The sequence below is a fragment of the Talpa europaea genome (genome assembly GCF_964194135.1).
Source record: "Talpa europaea genome assembly, chromosome: 10".
Classification (NCBI taxonomy): Eukaryota; Metazoa; Chordata; class Mammalia; order Eulipotyphla; family Talpidae; genus Talpa; species Talpa europaea.
The window spans coordinates 12,259,305-12,276,115 of record NC_140077.1 but is presented as its reverse complement, the minus strand read 5'-3'; the positions used below and the strand labels follow the sequence as shown (position 1 = coordinate 12,276,115).

Genomic DNA, 16,811 nt, shown 5'->3' with positions numbered 1-16,811 from the left:
GTTCATACCTTGTCTTGGATTTTGTTCATTACTGCCACTCAACATGTCAGTGTCTAAAATGCATGGCCCTTCTGCCTTAGAGTTATTCGTGAATAAAATGGCTCCACCTCTTGTCTGCTTTGGAATAGAGTATAAATTCTCCCCTGGGGTTTTAGGGTCCTCTGTGGATTGCTCTGAATTTCACTGCGTGTATTTGTGTGTGTTGCAGTTAAACTTTATTTGCAAAAACAAAACAAAACAAAAACGGTTCATAGGTTAGATTGGCTTAAATGTTCTCGTTTGCTAGCTCCTGCTTTAAACAGTGGTCCTCAGAGCATAGTCCCAGGAAACAAGCACTATCTGGGAACGTGCTAGAAGTACAGCTCCTTGAGCCAACTAAATTAGAGACTGTAGGTATGCAGCCTGGAAATTTATGTTTTAAAAATCTGACTGACTTTTACTGATTGATTGATCTGTGTCCCACTGACTTCCAGAAAAAGCAGTGTTTTAAAGTGCAAGATCAAGTAGATATAGCAAGAGAAAAAAAAATTAACCCAAGACAAAATAAGAGAAGCCAAAAAGTAAAGGGAAGATGGGGGTGGGGTAATATTAAGAAATCCTAGAGCAATGCTCTTACAATGAAGAATCAAACTTTCCCAGAGCTTCCTAGGATTCAGGCCAAAGATGAAAATATGTTGGATTACATAGCTTGTATTAAGAGTATAAAAGAATATAAATAGTGGGTATCAAAATGAACTATTTCCTTTACTATCAAAAAAAAATTTTCTAGCCCAAAAAGGAAAGAAGCATAGTAGTCTTCAAGAGTTACGAAGAAATGTGATCAATCTGGGCCTCCCGGGTGGCGCAGCGGTTGAGCCCTGGGTTGCGAAGCTGCCCACAGCCTCTGCAGCGCCAGTTCGATCCCCGGCTGCTCCCCGGCCACCGGAGGAGGGTCCCACATGGCGTGCAGACCTCTCCTGCCGCCCGCTGCTCCCCTCAGCAGTGTACTTCGGTTCTTCTGTCTGCTCTGCTCCCCGCTCTGGCTCTGGTGAATTCTCTCACCCTCCCGCGCTTCTGACTGTACCCAGTGCTTGTATAAATAAAAAATAAAATAAATCTTTAAAAAAAAAAAAAAGAAATGTGATCAATCCTATGCTTGAAATAAGTTTGATTAAGGCAGCATAAAAATTATTTCCTATTTTATAATTCTTCAGTAAATCTTTGAATAACAAAGATCCAGAGTTAGAGGGATAAAAGTCAATATTGGGACCATGTATGTAGCACTAGAGAATGTTGAGGAATGAACGTCAACTGTCCTTAACAAAGAGTACGTACACATTCTAGAAAATGTAATGAATATACACATCTGGGCCCCACGTCCAGTGATTTTTAATTTAGCCAGACTAGAATGAGGCTCAAATAACTCTGTGTATTAAATGGTTCCATAAATGTGTCTGGTCCAGAAACAAAGACACCTGCCTCCAGATGAGCACCTTGGCCGAGAACTGGCCCTTCTACAGCATTTCAGTCATCTCACTCAGGTTTCTGAAGAAAGTAAGTGGCAGAAAATTCAAGAATGAAGGTTCTAGCTGAAAGCTGATAATGGGGATACTCTGTTGTCGACTGAAAAAAGGCCCCCGTGCTACACATAAAGGATAGCAAGTCGGTCTTCACTCCTATGTCTGCTCTGATTACTGGACTTCACCAGCTGGCATGCTGCAAGGAGAGCTTTAGTTGTAAAGCATGCTAAATTCCTGCTATGCATGAGACCATCCAGTACTTTTCTTTTTCTTTCTGGTTTATTTCACTGAGCATGATCCCTTCCAGCTCCCTCCATGTTGCTGCAAATTGCATGAGTTTATCTTTTTTGATTGCTGAGTAATATTCTTAGGGTCTACGCATCTGATGATGACTTCAACCCTCCGTTGGGTGCAAAAGGTGACTGCATGTGTGGCTGATGTGTGTCCATTTGTTCTAGGGACTAGATAGGTGGATAGCAGAAATGACATCTTGTTGACTCATTTGACACCTTTGCATTTTATTTCAAAACTTTTATATTATCAAGGTAATCTTGATTTATAACACTGTATTTCCAAACTTGAATTATTTCCTTAATTTCTAAGCCATCTTTCATGTCAGTCTTCTCTCTCAGTTTCCCCCCTCTAAATATAAAATTACTTCCTGCCTAATATTTCTTGCATGTTGATCATCCGTTAGGTCAAAATTTTGCATCCAAGTTCAGCAGCACTGATGTTCAAGGCCTCTCTCTGCCTCTATCCATTGCCCTATGTGTCTTCAAACTCAGTAATTTTATTTTTTCCATTTATTCAGTGTATCCATGTCCCCATCTTCTATTTTAACTTTGTTGTCTGCTTTCAGTGAGCTCAAAATACAGGAAATTGATGTGTAAAACATAATAATTTATAAATCCATGAAAACATTGATCCAGGCTTTGAGTTAGAGTATAAATTAGGTTTTAAAAAACTAGGATAGATATTTAAGATGAAGGTAACTTCTTCTAGACAAATGCTAAATATTTTGTGTGAATCAAAAATAGCTCAGTGCTCTTCTACCTCACACCATAAATAAAAATGAAATCACAATGGGCCACATACCTAACTGTGAAAACTGAAGCTGTCAAACTCTTAGAAGAAAGCATGGCCTGGATGTAGCAATGGATTTTTAGATATGACATCAAAAACACAGGCAGCGAAAGAAAAAATAGGTCAATTAAACTTTATCAACATTAAAAACTTTAGTGCATTGAAAAACACTATCTGGAGGGTAAAAAGACAGCCTAGAGAATTTGAACATCACAGATCTGATAAGGGTCTAATATCCAGAATAATAAACTCTTACAACTTAATTACAAAAGGAGAAGCCAGTTTTAATCTGACAAAGGACTTAAAATAGACATTTCTCCAAAGAAGATACATGTACCAACAAAAGTGCAAGAAACAATGTTCTACTTCATTAGTCATTAGGGAAATCCAAATCAAAACCATAGTGAGATCCTACCTGCATCTGGTAGAATGATAATAATTTTTTTTAAGATTTATTTATTTATATATACAAGAACTGAGGTATAGGCCAGAGGTGTGGAGGGTGAGAGGATTCACCAGAGACAGAGTGGGGGACAAAACAGGCAGATTGACTGAAACACTGTTGAGGGGAGCAGTGGGTGAGTCAGGAGAGGTCTGCTGCACCATGTGGGTAGCTCCCTGGCCAGGGATCGAACTCATGCTACAGTGGCTGTGGAGAGCTTCATAGGTTGAGTCTTAACCCCTTACGCCACCAGAGAGGCCCAGAATGGTCATAATTTTTTTTTAAAAAAATGGAAAATAGCAATTTTGGGCAAAAAGAAATTAGAACCCTAATACAGTGCTAATAAGAATGTACAATGGCATAGCCAACTATGGAAAACAGTTGTATGATTCCTCAAAATGTTAAACACAGAATTCCCATGAGTCAGCAATTCCATTCCTAAGTATATATCCAACATAATTGAAAACAATATTTTAAAAAGTATGTTACATGAATGATCATAGCAGCAGTATTCATAATAGCCAAAAGGTAAAATCAACTGAAATGTCCATCAATGGATGAATAAAATGTGCATCCTTGCAATGAAATATTACTCAGCCATAAAGCAAGTTGATTCCTGCTACAACATGGATCAACCTTGAAAACATTAAGCCAAGTGAAAGAAGACAGTTGATCATTGCAAATCATTCTGATTTCAGTCATTTTTTTAGAATTGAAACCTGATGATTGCAAGATATAAACATTTATTACCCCCACATTTATATATTGACATGTGCTATTGCCACATATCCAAATCAAAGGAGAGAACGGATTCCATCCTTTAGGCTAGCTTTCCCTTCTAGCTTCATTTCAAATTAAGAAAAGAATAAAGATGGGGCAGGGGAGGATCAAGAAAAGTAATATTAAGGCCAGAAATTCTAGCATCATCTCGTGTTCGCATGAGACAGTTGAGTTTCTATGATCTGATCTTCCTCTGTTTCACCAAACACTGAGTGAAATGTTCTCGTAGACCCTGAACACAGGTCTCAGGTCAAGTAAGTATGTTTCATTTCATACGTGATATCCGTATGGGGTGAAGGGAGTGGAATGTCACCCCCTGATGACCTGCACAGCCACAATGAGTAGTTCAAACATATTAAATTTTCCATCTCACCTGATTATTTGTTAAGAATAACAAATTCACATGCCATTGTGAATAAAAGAATGGAGAAATGGTCGGCAGGATGGAAGTTTTACAATTCTGTGTGAGAACTGGCCCCTTATTTTTTAAGAGAACAAAAATACATGGATAAGAATGTAATATTTTTAGGACTTGGCCATTTATCTGATTTGCAAGGAACAGAAAGTTGTTCTAGTCCAGATCATGAAGTCGCAGCCTAGACTGTAGAGTGCTGCATTTCTTTCTGGGAATGGTGTTTGGGCAATGTGGAGATTGTCTCTCATTCTACTCTTGCCCTACTTATGGCAGCTAGGGTGACTCTTGCACTGACATGACTTAATGTGTAATAAACATTAGATTCCTTTATCACCTTATAATACCTTTTGAGTATGACACTTTAAAAGAATTTATTTTAACTGTAGGGATCACTAACTTAGGAGCCATGATACTCGGGACGTTCAGAAATGAGCTCCACTGCTGGATTCTTGCACCTCAGCTTGCTCATCTGTGCAATTACTTTTAATGCCCATATTTCTTCTAAAAATCTGTAATTCCATTTTTATACATTTATAGAAGACGACTCTGTTTTCAAGTTCAGCCGCTCCCATAGCAAAAATGTCCCAAGCACCTGCATGTGTCAGACTTCGCTTCTTAAAATGCAGCATATACAGGGAGGAGTAAGAAACAGCCTCATTTTAAAAGTAGTTTACACTCTGATGGGAAAGGAAGGATGGACATATAAGCAAGGAGACATAAGCTCAGATCCTACAGCAGCAAAGCGGGGAACATAAGGGAGTGAATCAGGCCAGCCAGGGAGGGGGCAGACTCCATAGCCAGGCTCTCCTGAACGGGCAGCAGAGCTCAGGACAATGTGAGTTTACTGTGTGCAAGTAGGACTCAGTGTTGCCAGATATACAGAATTTAAAAAAAAAAGTAAAAGTCCATCTTTTTATGGGAAATCTCCTATTAAAACTTTTGTTGTTGTTGCTAGACAGTTCAGAAATGCTTAAAATAGTGTTTCATAGAAAGCAAAATGTGTTTGCTAGCCACATCCATCCAGCTGTCCCTGCGATGGTGACTTCTGAATAAGCAGAATGGAACATTTCACATTCAGTGATAGAATGTATGTAGTTCACAAAGGGTATAGATAGTGATTAACTCTCCCCACGATTTCTAAAAAGGCTTTCTAATTACCTTCTGTCCTTTGTCAATAGTTTACCGCACTTTTGTTGTTTTCCGAATGAGTCATTCATTCAACTCCGAGATCTGGGTGATGCTGAACACGTCTCTCTTGTCTGTTCAGTAAATACGTGTTTGGTAAATTCCACAAGTGAGCCTTTGGAATGTGTCTTGACAATTTTGCCCATTCAGGTTTTCTGCTACTTCATCTCCTGGCTTTTACATTCTTTATTGAATTGTGAAAAAGGGATGTCCTTCCTGCTGCTGTGGCCTCGTTTCATAGAATAGAACAGATTCATTCTCGTTTTTGAATGAAGCTGTAATTAACATGATTCCTTTTGTTTAACAACCTCAATTTACATAGTACCTGCTCATTCCAGAGCATCATTATTGGTAGCACAGCTTCATTGACTGATGTGTGAGGGCTCTGGGAATAGTGTTTGTTAATTATCTGCAGCAAACCAGGTAACTAAGGGGAGGTTCTGCTACTATGACTTTGATGAAAGTAGCACTGATGATTTTTTTAATTGCTTAATGATAGATTTGATCATCATAAAGCAAAATAGAATACATCCTCACCTGCTGAGGAGGTAGTGTTAAATCATAATTGCTTAAAAAGGCAAAACGAAACCTGGGCCACGCACTCTGTTTTGCTGCATCCCTGCTAAGAATGCCTAAGCTTAACCATCAGTTTATTTGAATGTATAATTTTCTATAATGTCTTCATTGAAATGCTTGTAAATATTGCATAGCACGTAGCAATATAAATATCTTCAGAGGCCAAGCAGGCTCCTGTAGGTTGTAGTCCAGTGTGGGAGACTTGGGTTTAAAAGCATTGAAGTTTGAGTCATTGGTTTCTTGCTGTTTGCAGCGTTGTCTTGGGGAGAGGGCCAAGAGGTGAGAGCACACCCACCACCAGCCTGGTTGGACCCCTGACTGCTGTTTGCTTGCATACCCTATAAGGAAAAAGGGCATTAAGATTTTTTCTGAATTTCACAATGACAATTTTTTCCATTTTTTTTTCTTTTTAAAAAATATTTCATTGGAGTAGCATTGAGTCATAACATTATTTTAAGATAGGCAGTAAATTTTTATAAATTCATTGGGTCCTTATATTTTAGAGCCAGAAAGGATACTGAAGTCCAAGGCTGTTGTTTTACATTTAAAGAAACCTAGGTCCAGAAAAGGAAGTGATTTACCTAATGAAACCTCAAAGTCTGTCTTAAAGATAAGAGGAGTTTGGAGATCCTTCTGGGGATGGTGTTTCTGTATTCTCCAGTACCACAGCCAGTAGCCAGTAACATGTGGTTACTGAGCACTTGAAATGTGATTAGTGATATCAAGGAACCAAATTTTAAACTTTATTGAATTTCAAATAATTAAATAGTGCATGTGGCTAGTGGGTACCACCACATTTGACAGAGAGGTTCAGGGATTATAATTTTCATTCCTTACCTATTATAATCTTCCTTGAATATTACACCCCTGCAAATAGAACCTAAAAACCATTTAACAGTCAACTTTTATATACTTTCCTCTTCATCCTTATTGTTGTGATTTTCATATATTGTATTTTCTATTTATGTTGGTATTATTTGGATCTAAATTCTGTAGATTCAAATTTTCATGTAGTACAATTTCCCTTGAGTCTGCAGAATTTCCTTTAGCATTTCTTGGAACTTGGTTCTGCTGGGATTAGTCTTATCTTTTGTCATGCCAGGCCAGTCCTTCAGGAAGTTTCTTGCTAGATTGTAGTTCTCTGGCGGCTCCTCCATTCCTTTATGGGGCAGGAAAGCGTTGAATGCCTATTGTACATTCCAGCCCCCTCCCAATATATTGAAAAGGAGAGGAAATGTTAACCAAAGCCTGTTTTGCAGTTTGTGACCCTATAAACAGGGCCATAGGTCAAGGACATGATTCATTCTGGGTAATTGTGAAAACAAAAGCTCACTTTATAAGTTGAATGTTGTACTCCCTGGATGATTCCCAGGATCCCTGTGGAAAGGATAGAAGAAGTACAGGAAGGAACTTAACTTTCCAGGAATTCATTCATTATGCTCACACTGACAGGTAGAATTCCACCATCCAGCACCAGTTTTGATTTTCCCTTCATGCTTCCCATTGTTCTTAATGTCAAAAAGATCTTCATTGTCAACAAGCGCAGTATTTATAAGATTTATGATTTCTCAAATTATTTCAGTAGAGACAGTGTGGCTAGCCCTATTCTGAATGTACTATGAAAGTCTAAAGTACTGAAATTTCTACACTAAGCACATTATATCTGCCATTGGTTTAGGCCTATGTCTTTGTTGGTCTTTTTAGTGAGCACTCACATCTTAACTTACATTATTCAAGAAAAGCAAATTGATAGTGTTACTAATTTTTTAATGAAATAGTCCATTCATTTGTATGTTACCCAATAGCTTTCAAAACATTTCACTTAGGTTATCTTACCTGACTATAACAACAGTTTTATGAGAGAGGTAGGACGGATACTTGTCCTGCCAATAAAATGGCAGCTCCAAATGGGTTATGACAACACACCTAGAAGTGGGGAGGGGATCAAAGTTATGAGTCTATTGGATGGGTAGATAGATACACACACATACACACATATCTATCACTGTTATCATTTGATAAATGCTTATTATTATAGGTCAGTTACTCTGCTGAATATTTTAATTGAATTATCTTATTTAATCCTACAACAACCCAGTATGCGAGAGACCTATTCTTATACCCATGTTAAATACAGAGAAACTAAGACAATGAAGTTAAGTAAGGTATGGAAGGCCACACAGCTAGTAAGCATCAGCACTGGAGCTGAGGCTCAAACAGTATGACTTCACAGTTTAGGATCACAATATAGGTTTTAGGACGTCCCTCTGAACAGTTGTTAGTATGCATACTTGAACCAGTAATTGCTTTGGTCATTTCTTAATAATTTTATTAAATTACTTGCTATTTTTAATAGCAAGTAATAATGATGCTTTTTAACTGTTTCTATAAGTTTGTAAGCCAGAAATGATTATTGTTATAGGTTATGGATGATGAAGAGATAATACATGGTGGGGAGGGACATATAAGGTAATCATACTGGTGCCAAGATTTCACAAGGCAGAGTGGCATTCTTCTACTACCAAATAAATCTTGTCCTAGGAGGAGGAGAATGCCTCTGGAAAAAAATGTTATTCAAGGCAGCTAATTATTTGTCAAATGAGGACTTACCCACAGTATGTAAAAGGGCCTACCGTCAGAGGGCAGTCTGTCCAGTGCCAACCAAGCAGGATGATATCACAGGGAAAACCTCATCGGAACTCAGCCCTGAATGTCCTAACCTGCCTGAACAGGTGTAAATGTTTAGAATTTTTGTCTCTAGCTGGAGTTCTCAACTACTTATGCATGTCACCCTGACTCAGATATCCACAACAGCTATGAACATGCTAAATGAGTCCTTGCTCCAAGAGGGCAGAAACCTAAAGATAGTTCCACTCCCAACAAGTAGTTGAATATGAGGACTATTTATAATTGTTCTAAACAGAATTTCACAGATGTGAAACGGTGTAAGGGAAGGTAGAATAAAATCATTTAAGTTATTTACAACCTTGAAGGCTATATTCCATGTTGACAAAATAATAGAAGGGCCACTGGGTCTGGTCTCTCCTTCTTGGTAGATAATATGCTTGGGCCTTGGGCAAGTCCTATCACCTCAAAATCATTCTTGCCACGTGGGTCATGCCCTACAGGTTGAATTATAAATCACATCTAATCATCTGTGAGACAAATAGGTAAATTTATCAAATGCTTTTTAAATATTTTTCAAGTACATGAAATATGTGTGATGTGTAATGTACACTGCTTAAACATTAATTTTTCGCCATTGTCGTTTGTTGTCATTTTGGTACTTCTGAAGCTTAGTCTTACTTGCACCCAGAGTTGTTTTTCCTTACTCATATTTTCTTTTCCATAGAGCAAATTGGCCAAGAAATGTTGGAAAATCTCAGTCATGACAGAGAAAAGATACAGCGAGCACGTGAACGAGTAAGTAGAAACGATGCCATCTTTTTCACAAATTCAGTAAATAAGACATAAAATAAATGGTCTGTGGCACAAGAATAGACAATCACACTGATGTAAGTTCATATGGAAATGGCTGGGATGGAAGAAAGTTGTAGAGTCTGAGGAGGGGGGAACAGTGCATGGAATGGAGAAAGAATAAACTGATTCTTTGTATCACCATCTGGGAATGCCCTAAGGGAGATATTTTATTTAGCTCTATAGCTGAGAAGAAGGTCATTGAGGGAGATTTCGGAGTCTGTCAAGTCTTTCAGAGTGAAAGCTGTAAAAATACTGTTGTCTCATCTTCCCTCAGTTCATTTTGCTTCTATGCATCGCCCTAGGACTTTGCATGTTCATATATTGGAGTTTAATTACCAAATATATATATATTAATATATTCAGCTTGGTCAGCCTGTGAGACATGTGCTTTTATATCCAGTTCAAGTATCAGTTTAAAACTCTTGCGATTATCTAATGTATGTAACTTCTGAAACTAAGAATTTTGGGAGTTTGTGTAGGTGTCCAAAATATCCTTTGGTACATTTGAGTATTTTTTAAGAATTGGATTTTCTACATCATGAAAGAAAAGTATTGCTTGCCAGTGCACTTTAAAATAAATCCAGTTGCATGAGATTTTTTTGTTGTTGTTCTAATGCTCCTTTTCTCCTTCTAGCTGCGGGAAACAGATGCTAACTTGGGCAAAAGCTCCAGAGTTCTGACAGGGATGTTGCGAAGGTAAGAAGGTAGGGACCTGTCTTCCTCTCTCTCGCTCCCTTTTTTTTTTAACTATGTTTTTCATCTCATTGCAACTGGGTATTTTCCAAGCATGCCAGCCTCTGCTCTTCGTGCCCTATGTCAAGACCCTTTTGAAATGACAGAGCACTGATATTAACTCTTGTTTGGACAGGAACGTATACTGAGTAACTTAGATTAGAGGGAAGGCTTGAGCTAGGGGGTTACCTCAAGCTATGGAAAAAATTAGGGTTAGACATGAGGTGTTTTCTCATAGCCTGAGGAAGGCCCCATGGCAGGAGCAGACTGATTTTAGTTTCTGTTTCCATAGCCTCTTCTTACAGGAGGAATGCAGCCCCATGATATTGGCTTTGCTGTCTCTGGCCTTGTTTTTATTTCTCTGTTAAGCACCGCTGTTTGGGGAAACATTTTGTATTTGTGTACACTTCAAGGTGATTTTTTTAAAATTAATATATTACCTCAATTGCTGAATTTGCATGTGTGAACAAACAAATGTTAATGTTTTCAGTGTGTAACTAACCTTTGATTGGTGGAAAATATTCAGGAGAGTATGTGAAAAATGAATGAGTATAGGTAATCGTCTATCTCTTGTGTTTTGGGGTGTTTTTGGAGGGGATAAGTATGTTTTCATTGCTCTGAAAACTGGAGTCTTTTTTTACTTAGGTATGGTCTGCATGGGATTATTTTACATTCAGAATCTACCAAATAACAGTGTCATCTAGTTTATAATCTTCAATTTGGAACTGTGGATAGAAGTGTGAATGAAGGATGTTGAGAATTGTCTCTAGAGTAGCCTAATTGGAATTTGAAAAGAAAAAGAATTTTATTGTCATTGACATTGTGATCATGTATGTATTCATACATAGTTTGCTAAAAGTGTAGTTGCCATGTTAGAGATTACCTATGACCCAATCAGATGTGCAGTAGCTTTGTCTTCAAGGTCAATGCAATTTCTGTTAGTCTGATCAGTAGCCAGCCAGTGTTCCCGGGACACTTGCAGCCTGTGGTCACCTCTTGCCACATGCCCTTCCCTTTCCCATGTGCAAGGTTCCAACTCAGAGCCAGATTCTCTGATTAAGAGTTACATGCAAATGACCTAGAAAAACTCAAAATCCGCGCAGGAGAAAAGTGGCAATTGAAAGGAATGCTTCAGTGCCTATAGACAATAAAAAAGAAAAAAAGAGAAAAAACCCCTCTTGCTTCCCTGGGAGGGCCCCGGTGATGTGAGCTGTAACGAATATTCTACGTATGTCTCCGTTTTGTCAAGTCTCATTAAAGAGTCCGTCTGCTTTATGTCAATTGAGCCATCCAGAAATCATTCATCATTTTTAGTGTAAAAAAAAAATCATGCGGTTATTTAAATAATATCATATTAATGTTAAAGTTCAGCTGTCATTTAAGGGTATGGCTTAATCAGATGTAGCATTTAGGAAAAATAGTTTTTTCGGGCACTGTGTGGCTTTCAGGTTGGCAGATTCAAATAAGGATTTATGGGTTTCTAAACCAATGTATTTCTGTCCCTGTTTCTGCTTGATGTACCTCACCCTTTTGTGCAGGACACAGCAGACAGTTATTTCAACAAATAAAGCATCTCCTCATATTGTGTTTGAATAAATTTGCAAGTCATTTAGAGAGGGAGCAGCACAAACAACTTCTGCAATCTTGGACTGAGCTTTCTGGAGGGAAATGGTACTAACGTGGTGGTTTCATAACCTCACAGAAGAAAATTGCTCTGCTGAAATCTACTTGGGCTTCCCTTTGTAGGCAAAATCAGTCAATCACTGACTCATCTTCTTTTGGGATCTGCCTACAGTAGAAACAGAAACAAAAATGCCCAGATGGACACCCCCTTGCTATGTCTGAGCCAAGGAAACTCTTTAAGCCCACCTGTGCGTATCCAGTAACTGTGTTTGTTGTTGCTGTTTTCTTCAGCCTGGGCACAGCAGGCATCTTGGTATCAGCCATGGTATCCAGGTCCTCTTCATCAGTGTTGTAACCTCACCAAGACTTTGGAAACCAAATACACATGGTGGTTTTGTCCTAGTTTCTCATTACCCTCCCACGTGATGTGCAGTTTATTCTGGACTTAAGAAAAGGCAAAAATATTTTCCCAACTCCTTTACTCTGTTATTTTTTATTATCCCCTGGAAAAATCGTTTCTCGAGAAATGGAGGCAGGGTGGATGGGCTGTCTTTTATTGAAGGCTGTGGTGCTGCTTCCTCTGTTTCATTCCTCCCTTGCACGTGGCACTCCCTTCCAACAGAGGTGAGGTTTAATTTCTGGAAGGGAGGTCACATTCTCTTACTTTTGCTTTTACCAAAACTGCATGGCTCCGCGTGTGTCAACAGGTGCTTCTCATTGAAGAAAAGTTATAATCCTGACCCATGTGCTCACCAGTCACTTTCACCAATGTATCAAAGAAATCAACATCCTTTTTGTAAGGTATAGGTCTTCACCTGCATACAATATAACCATTTTTGTTTTCATAGGATGAATTCCGTATGGCTGAGAATGGTTAAGTAATCTACAATATGCTAAACCAAGGGATTATTTAATTTAAAAGAAAGGCTACTGATGACTTTTAATTTTTTTAAGCTCAGTGTTTAAATTTGTAAAATGAACAAAATGGCATGTCACGGCCCCTCATTTGGGTCATTGTACGTATAGTGAATCATCTATTGTGAAGACAGGTGACAGCAATGTCACCTCAATGCCACCATCTGCTCGTAAGTCCTCATGATCCTCTCTGTAAGACTGGGAATAAAAAGGAGTAAGTGGCAGCCACTACCTTTGTGTGAGAGAGGAAATCTTCCTTCTTTTCTTCTTAACTTTTCTGTCTTCTGTGTATTCGCTTCCTCAGCAGTATTGAATGCCTTCTTCTAAGACCTTGGGGAATCCTCAAATCAAACCAATGTGATCCTTGCCTTCAAAGTGCTTCAGTTTAGTAGTGATTATGTGCGCCAAAAGTGCTGCAGGAGTTGACAAAATTGTGAGAATGACAAAATTATGCCATTCTCAATGAAGCCATTGAAGATTCTGCAACTCCAATTAATCATGCCTGGTCTTTCAAAAGGGCACAAGGAAAACAGATAGCCAATAGTAAATATGACTTAAATAGCTATAAAACCAGTGTGTCTAAAAAAAAATTAGAGAAGTTGAAGGTGATTAATGGAATCATATGTTAAGTTTTTAAAGGAATTAAAGTATGCAGAAAATGTCAAGCCATATTTAGTCTACTGAGATAGAAACTAATTCAAACCAAATAAATTACGCTTCACCTAGCTACTCCAAAAGAAAGAAAACAAAGGAGAAAATTGATCCATTTAAAATTATAACAGTAAAAGTTGACATCAGAATACAGAGATAGCTGATTTCCTGGAAAGTAATTTTTCTCCTGTCTTGACATAAGATGGAGAGCTACCTAGGGACAAAACATTCATTTCCTGACTCTGCAGACAGTTCTAAATAATGTGGTTTCAGATAATAATGAAAATGGTCGTGAAACAAATGACCATTCATATGGTAGCTGAGGCCAAAGAAACGCAGTGAGGCCAAAGAAAGTCATTTTCATTGACTTTCACAAAATTTGACTATTATAATCACTTGTCTTAAAGTGTCACAAGTAGCCCTGGGGGCTTCAGCACTGCTCTTCACACACACGCACACATACACACACAAACACACATGTCACATGTTTCTGTACATTCGCCTGGGGATCCCCTCTTTAGACTCCACAATGCTGGCTCTGGCAGAAATGAAAACAAGGTTTCAAGATTTTCAGTCCAAAAACTTAAGTCCATATGGCTCTGTTTCTTTATACCCTTGAAGAATTAATAATTTGTCAATAATAGAATGCTTGTTTCTAGAAGGATCTGAAGGATTCCTCAGGAATGTAACACAGTTATAATTTGAGGTCTCCATTGACAGAAATTTGGAAGACATGTTATAACTTTATGTTGACTCACTGGCTGCTGATATGCTGGCAAAGGTTTGCCAACAAACATATTTTAGAAACACCTTTCTGTCTGGTTGCCTTCACATCAAATCATTTCCTCTCACCCCACTCTAACTATAATTGCCTCTACAATTTCCACATATTTTTAAAAATTCAAACTATTTCCATTAAAAAGTGAATTTTATTTATCCTCGCAGCGTGCCTATAGTAACTTCTTTAAGCAGGTAGCTGATCAGGGGCCTTTTGTAGCAAACTGATAATATAAACCAGACAGATGGTATTAAATGCAGTCGACCTAGATGATACTTTCCATAGATTGCTACTTAATATGTGTATTTTTGTTTAAGCTATTCTGAGTCAATCCGAATAATTACCACCATCATTGCCCTCACATTTTACATTTTAAACATGATCTTGTTGCTTTGGTAGGGTGGCAAGTAAAACATGTAAAAAACATAAATGTACAGTCAATGTTATTTCTAAGGGTAAATATACCAGAAATACCAATGTAAGAGCTTAAAGCTATAGCAATATAATTTTTGAAAGAAGCAGATTTATTCTTAAATTGCCATGACTGTGTGGCTACTTTTAATCTTTAAAAATTCATTATTTTGCCCTCCTTTTTTCCTAGAAAACAATTAGTTATATTTTCATTGTTATTATTATAATGTGTTTGAAAATTCAACACTAGAGAGTTTTCAAGACTTGTGAAGAAATGTTCTTGAAATTTACTCCATTTTTATGCATTGAAAAGCGTGTCTTCTCTCATACTACCTTACATTAACATTTTTTTATTTTCTCTGTTTTTTTGTTTATCTCGTTCCTCTTTCTTTGTATTTTTTAAATGTATTTTATAATTTTTTTAAAGATTTATTTATTTATTTATACAAGAACAGGGGTACAGGCCAGATGCGCAGGAGGGTGAGAGGATTCACCAAAGACAGAGCTGGGAACAGAACAGGCAGACTAACAAAATACACTGCTGAGGGGAGCAGCGGGCGAGACAGGAGAGGTCTGCCGCGCCATGTGGGATCCTTGCTGGCCAGCTGGGATCAAACCGGCGCTGCAGAGGCTATGGACAGCTTCACAGCGCAGTGCTCAACTGCCTGTGCTACCAGGGGAGGCCCTTTCTTTGTCTTTACTAGTGACAAACCTAGGCCCTGATCTGAAATTTGTACAGTGAAATTTTTTTTTTTTTTCCTGTGGGACCCTCGCTGGTGGCCGGGGATTGAACTGGTGCTGCAGAGGCTGCAGGCAGCTTTGCAACCCAGCGCTCAACCGCTGCGCCACCAGGGGAGGCCCTGTACAGTGAAATCTTAATCGCTAAGATAATCTCAGCTTTTAATCAAGTGCCTGTTCTTTGAGAATAAAATGATTGAATATGCTGAAGATTCTTCAACCTTAGCAATTTGGGATCTGAGCTCAAATAGCCTACAAAGAGTTTTGGTTTTTTTTTAATCTTTGTTCTTTTAATGTGAGTATATTTTTTTCCATATACTTGACCCATTGCTTTTGCCCTGTCACCTCCCCAAAGTTAATGTGGGTGGTATTTTTACCAAACTAAAGATTTCTTTATATATGCCTCTCTTAAATAACATCCTTGTGTCAGACATTTAAATGAAACATCTAAAGTTATTTGTCAATGATACCGGTTACAGGCATTATTTGATGTGGTCTTTAAGGAACTTATAAATGAGGCATCATTTTCCCCATTTTACAGATGGGGTGCAGGGCCATTAAGTAAACTATCCATCATCAGATACATAGAAGGGCGCAGGAGTAGGATATGAATCTATCCGCTGGCTTTTGAGAAGAGCACAAGCAAACTAATATGTTTCATTGTGCAGATGGTTACTGCTCCATGCTATCTGTGGTGTTATTCCATTTCTTCTGTAAAATAGCTGTGGTAGTGAAGAATTTCCCTAAAATAGTCAAATTGTTAGAGTAAACAAAAAACTAAATATTTGTAATGACTAAACAATGTCAGTCACCTCACCTCTCCCTGCACATTTTGCTGGCCTAGAAAATTCAGAAATTTTAAGAACCATCTTCTACACTAGTGTCTTTTAATAACAAATACACTGTTACGTAAGCACTCACGGTTACCACCTAAGCGTCAGGCACTGTGCTAGGCACTTGTTATCCATTATCTTGTTTAAGCTCATGAAAACTCTGTAATTACCCTCATTTTAAGAAATAAAGAACTGTCGCTGTCAAGAACCGGCTATCCATAAGCATTCAGACTCTGGAGCCCATTTTTCCTACTGCATTAAACTCCTTTTTCTATGGAGAATAAGGAGCTGCACAGATTGTCAGACGCCCATGCTGGGTAGGTAGATGATTGCTCTTGAAATTGATGATCAACCCCAGCCTCCCACATCCCACCACATAGAATGAGCTGAAGGCACACAGTCTAGTCTGTGCAGAAGCTGATGTGTCCAGGGCACCCCCGATGAGTGTGCTTTTATGGAGTCCCATAGAATTCTTTTGTTTTTGAGCATGGGCTGGGTGGCATTCATTAGAACCCACCGCAAGAGATGAGTCTGTAATCCCCTCACCTCCAGTGTCTGGCAGGTGTCATTGTCAGGGGGTTTTACTTTTAAAATCTCACTTTGTATCACCTGCAACCTTTTCCTCATTGGGGAAAACAACCCCAACTTTGTTTAATTATTCAAAATGAAA

At 38.3% G+C, this 16,811-nt stretch overlaps 1 protein-coding gene across 2 annotated transcripts in view; it reads left to right on the top strand.

Annotated features, from left to right (window-relative positions):
• Nucleotides 1–16,811, top strand: part of VTI1A (vesicle transport through interaction with t-SNAREs 1A) — a gene marked incomplete at both ends in the record, with an annotated part of 321,439 nt that overhangs the window by 181,069 nt on the left and 123,559 nt on the right. For both annotated transcript variants that reach the window (XM_084245633.1, XM_084245632.1), the window contains 2 exons: nt 9,333–9,403; nt 10,095–10,156. In XM_084245633.1, the coding sequence (XP_084101759.1) occupies nt 9,333–9,403; nt 10,095–10,156 (133 nt within the window). The remainder of the gene's footprint in view (nt 1–9,332; nt 9,404–10,094; nt 10,157–16,811) is intronic.